Source organism: Anopheles ziemanni, chromosome 3, assembly GCF_943734765.1.
Source record: "Anopheles ziemanni chromosome 3, idAnoZiCoDA_A2_x.2, whole genome shotgun sequence".
NCBI classification, from domain to species: domain Eukaryota; kingdom Metazoa; phylum Arthropoda; class Insecta; order Diptera; family Culicidae; genus Anopheles; species Anopheles ziemanni.
Genome location: NC_080706.1, coordinates 24,357,170 through 24,363,607, shown reverse-complemented (window position 1 = coordinate 24,363,607; position 6,438 = coordinate 24,357,170). Strand labels below are relative to the sequence as shown.

Genomic DNA, 6,438 nt, shown 5'->3' with positions numbered 1-6,438 from the left:
GTCAGCTTCTATATGGCACTGTTCGTGTGTGTATGTATCTGAGTTGCTGCGTGCTTTTCCTCTGGTTCCTTTGCTGCGAGTGCTTTCCCGGAATGTCTAGAATGAAAATGTCAGGCAAAACAAACGTTTATTTTCTTCTCACGGCAGAGAACGTATTACATCTAAGTACTTCTCCGACCCCGAGAGTCCATCTCTTTGGGCGAATGAAGGAAGCTGTTTGCACGCGTTCACGAGTAAGTTCGAAGTATGTTCGTACATGACGGGCGATTAAAATGGTTTTGCTTTGACGCGGGATAACACTTCAACGTTTGCTCGACGGTGAACAACGAATCGAACGCCGATTCAACGCGCGCCGACAAGAACATTCACAATAGAAAACTTTAAGAAAAACTCCGATCAGTTACTGCTACATGGACTGCAGATGCATCTTTTATTGTACCGAATCAACTTCCAATAGTTTCACATTGTTTCGAGCACATTTTTCCCAGTTTTTTGTGCCTTTTCCTTGTCTCTTGTTAGGTGGTAAACAAAAATAAACTTTCATACACCTCTCGCTTGCGTTGCTATTTTTCCCTCTTACTCAATTATCACCAAAAATTGTGTTTCATTTTTGTTAATTTTGTTTCTTTTTTGATCTCGCAATATGCCTTCGTCATCGATCGAACAATTTAATTTGGGAGCGATATTCCTTTTATTTTGCGACCCATATCTGACTGCAAAAAACGCGTACGGCTATGAACAGTTGCTAGCAGAATTGCGACAAAGAGTTCCTAATGATTAAGGTTCCTTTATGGGATGCGTTGCGCGTCGTGTTGAAGTACTCATGTGTCTACTGTAAAGGCTGATTCCTATCACCGCCACCCACTATTTGTTTACAGACATTACTGAGACAGAAAAAGAAATAAATTAAAACATACTACTGTCTGGTAACAGCTAAGTCACCGTGCAGCCTAGGACATTGTCGTTCAGATACCTCGTTCTCGCACGTTGATATGATGCTTATTAAAACCCTACCAATTGTCTACGTTCCTCACATCTTACGGATGAAGAATGTCCTCCTTCTCTTCGATGCATGAAGGCTCTACGAGGGAGAGGCATTTCTAGGGGGTGCGAGCTTTAATCCGGAAACATAACAAAATAAAATATAAAGGTGTATTTTTTCCCTCCACCATTGTTGTGATGTAGCACTGTAACCGCGGTGAACAACTTAAAAACCCTATCCGGCTAGTAAATGTACCCTTCACCGAGTGAGGAAAAATATGTGTACGCTTGTGGCGAAGAAGAAATGGAACTACCGATCCTACCGAAAGCTTCAACACCCTATTCCGCTGGCATACATATGCCACCAAATGGCTGTTGCATGCACATATAGCACTAAGAAAGCAACGCCGTTTTGCCTACGCCTCCACCGGCACAGAAATGGTCCCATTAGCACCGTCGTTTTCGGGGGGTGGCAAGGAAAGCCCGGAAACGGGCTCCCTAAATTATCATGACAATCCAATGGGGGTCTCGAGTTTCAATTCAATAGCCAACCATAAAACGAAGCATCGCCAAAACACATGGTCAGCAGCGTACCGGTACCTGTGTAGGGGTTACCGAGGTTATTTGATGCCGGTTCACGGGACGATAAAGTGTAATTTACACTGCCGACATCGGTGGCCTCCGACCTCGTCGATGTGCCAGCCTGTCACGTCCATCAGGCCGAGCTGCGGTTCCGTTCCGTAGGGTCGACTGCGATAAACTGTGATGACCATCGATTCACTCGCTGCCGCCGGTTTCGGAGGTTCAACCTGCACCTCAACCCTATGGCACCCCCTCGTAACCACAGCCGGTTAAAGCTAGCGTTCAAAGCGTCATAAAAGTGTACTATCGGTGCCCGACGGATAGCTCCTAGTTTTGTCGGGAGTAAAGAGTAAACGAAGTTCCGAATCGAATGACCGACGGAGGGAGGGTTTCTTTTTATGGCTTTCAGAAACCGCTTACCCTGAGGAAGCTGTACGGGTAGCCGGGTCGTAAAAGTAAAGGTTTTTCTGATCTCCGTATCCGTGATTGGAGCCTAGGAAAGGTTGGCCGAAGGATTTGGGAGGTGACAGATGGACTCGCTTCGGGGCGTGAGGCAAGAATAACGGATCAACGGAACGATCGAATCGCGCTTACGTTGCGCCTGTTATTTATACTGTGTGCTTCTAGGTCTATCCGTGAAACGAAAAATGAACTCATCTCGGATACAACCTCCACGGTACCGGGAATGCGAAGGAAAAATCTAGTTTTTTGGTGAAGTACAGTTAAACAATAAATGCAACAGAACGCCAGATATAACAAATAACCGTAGAAAAGAGAGCGTATTCTTATGATCACTTTCATCAACATTTTCCCCACCTAAGATGGGACCATTTCAACCGGTGGCTGGCTCCTTGCTGTCTCGGGCATGCTGCTAGCTGCTGGCGGAATGAAGCGGACGCGTTCGGGTTCGAGAGCATTTGCTTTTTTTTTACTGCGAGGGCTGCTGTTGCTGCTGCTGCTGGTGCTGCGACTGCCTCCTGCAGGCATTGTTCTTCGACAGGTCCGACTCGGAGTTCTTCAGCTCCATCGCCAGCTTGTAGCCGAGCTCTGGACGTCGATCGCGTCCCTCGACCATGGCTTTGACCTGCGCGAAAAAGGGAGCAGGAAAACGAAACAGGGTCCCAAAATTAATCTCCACCAGTCGAAGTAATGCGAGATTTACATGGCACCCGGGATAAGTGATTGGAATTGATTTTAGACCGGACGCCGGACGGGTCAGGTTGATGATGACGTTTTTTGTTCGACTTCGACAGTGCCCCCTAACCTGGAGTGGTTTTCCCCTGGGGGGTGGGGTGAAGGTTGGTAATTTACTTGAGTGCTGTCCGGCTCCTTCCCTTGCACCATTTCGCGTCCCTTTATGTCCCATGGAGCTAAGTAATTAATTTGCCTTTCATTTGCCAATGCAACGAACCAAAACCCGTTTCGTCCAACCGACGTTCCCCACTCCTTCGCCCCACTGCTACCCACCTCACGGGATGAAACGATGACGCCATTGCTCGAAATCACCGTCTGCTTGGTGCTCTCGATGTCGTTCAGATCGACCCCCCGGCAGCAGTCATCGATCAGTATCGTCCGATAGCCGGCAGATAGTGCATCGATGGCGGTTGCACCTGCGAATAAGGGAAAAAGAATCGTACAGAAAAAAACAAAATCGAATAACGGGTAAATAAAAGCGAACGGTCAACCGACACTGAATGTGACCACCCACACTTTACAGCATTCACAACACAAGTTCAGAGTTATGCCTGCGCGCTTTCTGTTGGTAGATTAATTTGGTTGATATTTATTTGTTTACCAGCACGGATCCTTTTACATAGTCAAAAAAAAAGGCTTCCGCACTGTTGTGACAGTTGGCTCATGTGCTTTTGTTTTGATCATCCCTCTTACATCATACATTTTAACATAACATCAGCAGTGGCTATCAAATTGAACAGGTGTTTTCGATTAATTCACACCAAACATATGCAATAATATTTACCCGCTTCACTGATGTATGATAACATGATTCAAAATGTTTATTATGCACCATTTTCTCTTTTTCATCGTCACATAAACATCTGTTTTTCATTTATTTGAATTTTAAAGACAAGTAAATGACTTGTTTTTCTTCTTGTTTTTAAAATTCAAATAACTGGAAAATATATTTCGTTTGATGGTGACGGGGACTGATCTTAAATGCAGTTGTTGTGAGAATCCAAAGTCCACAAACTAATGTGTATATTTGGTTATCTATTGCAGTATAACAATATAAATATCTATTATATATTTTAGCTTTTTTTTTGCATGAAGTGTTGTGTACACTAAAAACTCGACCAATACTGAGCCGTTGATTCGGAAACCTTTCACACAAGTCTAATCATTGATGATATTGTTGAAGATCACCTAAATCACCTAAATATTGCAATTGAACACCCAGTTTACTAACACCATCAATACAATAACATAACAAGCATGAACGAACTTCTTGACAAAAAAAAAACACATCAAAAAATGCTCAAAATTTTTACTTGTGAAGGACGAATCAAAGAATGTTTACTACTTTCTGTAGTTTTAATACACGGCTTAAAACAAAAGCGACATATACCAAAGTGTATTAATCAAAAGTTATACAGCAGGGTTAACATAACACGAGGGAATAAATTAAATGCCACAATTGTAACTATCAAATAAAACCTCTCAAAACAACTAAGCATCATAAAGTGGAAAGTTATTTCCGGAACTGGAGTTCGGACTGGTGCTTCCTGGAAGTGGTTCAAATAAAATTTTGTCGAAAACGGAGAAAGCATATGCTTTGAACAAGCGCAAAAACATAACTCCCAAGTATAGAGTAAAAACACAACTCTTTTTTCAATCCCTTCTTGATCCCCTTTGAAGCTAATTATAAATATTATAAAGGTGTCTGATCATTCGGTGAGTGACCCTGTCCCACTAGGGGATGTCGTGCCACATAATAAATAATAGAATACTTCCTCCGAGTTTGGTTAGTATTTGTAATTCATTCAATTGCCAACATTACCAAACTTATGACAATACTAGCACTACTTTAATGACGGTCTCATATTTTAACCAAACGTTAAGCATATTAAGAATGATGCATTTAAACTCATCCTTGGACCAAAGTCCAGCTTGGCGATGTCGTGCCAAAATACTTACCAACGCAAACATCGTACGCCAGGCCGCACACGTAAATGTCGGTCGAACCCTTCAACCGCAGCTGAGCACATAGCGTCGTGTCGGAGAGCTTCTTGTTGTCCCAGAACACCGAGTACGAGTCCACCTCCGGGTTGGTACCCTTGTACACCTTCACCCCATGCTCCAGCACCTACAACAAGCAACGGGGACATAAGAGGGTAAGAGAGGGTTTGTTTTTGGATTCGCTCTGGCATTCCATCCGCCTACTCACCTTCAAATCCTTATGCAGCTCCGAACCCCACGAGTCCTGCACACAATGCCGGGGCCACAGGCGTTGCTTCATCGGTGGAGGTCCGGCGAAGATAACCGTGTCGTACACCTGCGCATTGTCGGCGTTCAGCTGCAACGAACCGGAAAGCGCAAGGTTTTGAAGTAAAAATCCGCCAATTCCGTCACATTATCGGTGGCCACTTACCGGGCTTGTCGGATGGATCGGGCGCTGCTTGATGTTGTCGATGAAGGAAACGTGATCGCTCGGGTGCCAGTCGAGGGAGTAGAACACCGCATCGAAGTCGACCGAATCCAGCAGCTTATTGATGGGCTCGATCACCTGCGGAACGGGGAACCGGGGGGGTGCAATGTGGGTGGGATGGAAAATTGAATCTTTGTACCGTTCCCGAGAGATGGGTGAGCTTTAATGAAATCAACACCGCCGCTCCGCGGGATCGGAAAGCCACTCCAGTTCGCCGGACCGGGGTTCAATTTCACGGCCATATCCAGTCTGACAGCTGTCGTAATTTAATTCACTACACTCGACACTTTCACCGCCCGGTCGGCTTATTGGACGCAGGTCAGGTGCCCATCGCACGACTGCAGAACCACCGAAGAGACGTTAAAAAAGCAACCGTTTCCACCGAAAAAAAAGTCCCCTCTCCCACGCACACACACACATATTTGCAATCACACAGAAATCTGTTTCCATCGCAGACTCTCGGAGCTGTCAGCACGTCACGCAAGTCACGCACAGCCCACACTTTTGCCGGCCTCCAGTCCATTAGCGGTGGCGACACCGGCGGATTTCGAAATGGATGGACGCTAATGAATGTCGTCACCTTAACTTTGCGGTACTGCGGGCGCAATTTGCGGGGGGAGGAGGCAAACGGAAGGACAGCGGCATAATAAATGTGCGTGCAACAGGGTTCCGGACGAAACAAAACGAACACACGGAAGCTTCCATCCGAAGGGATGATGATCGCCTGTATTCTTAAGCTTGTGTATTTAAAGGTATTATCACCGCATTGGCTTTCCCGAGGAAACTTCGGCTTAAAACTGGCTTCAAAAACCACTCAAAATGTTTAACCGTTTACATTATTCCTTTTCAGATGCATCTGGTGTTGTTTCTAGACAGTTTAGTTTTAAATTCAAACTCAAAATGTGTATCATTAACAATTACCTTCTTCTGAACAGAGGAAACTTCTGCTTAAAACTGGCCTCCTCCAAAACCTTTCAAAATGTTTAACCGTTTAGATTATTCCGTTTCAGATGCATTTGTTGTTCTTTCTAGACAGTTTAGTTTCGAATTAGAAACCAAAATAAGTTTAGAAACTATATTACCATCAACAATCAGCTTATTCTGCTTTAAACAGGCTTCAAAAACATTTTAAAATATTTAACCGTTTACATTAATCCTCTTCAGATGCATCTGGTGTTCTAGACAGTTTAGTTTCAAATTCAAACCCAAAA

The 6,438-nt window shown here is 44.5% G+C and overlaps 1 protein-coding gene across 1 annotated transcript in view; it reads right to left on the bottom strand.

Moving 5' to 3' along the window:
- Positions 1–2,415: 2,415 nt before the first annotated feature.
- LOC131287701 (nicotinamidase) overlaps positions 2,416–6,438 on the bottom strand; it is a 46,325-nt gene continuing 42,302 nt past the window's right edge. Inside the window, exons 5-9 of the mRNA XM_058316777.1 lie at positions 5,171–5,305; positions 4,967–5,095; positions 4,717–4,885; positions 3,031–3,173; positions 2,416–2,647 (exon numbers count right to left, since the gene is read on the bottom strand). Of these exons, the coding sequence (XP_058172760.1) occupies positions 2,492–2,647; positions 3,031–3,173; positions 4,717–4,885; positions 4,967–5,095; positions 5,171–5,305 (732 nt within the window). The 3' untranslated portion in view covers positions 2,416–2,491. The remainder of the gene's footprint in view (positions 2,648–3,030; positions 3,174–4,716; positions 4,886–4,966; positions 5,096–5,170; positions 5,306–6,438) is intronic.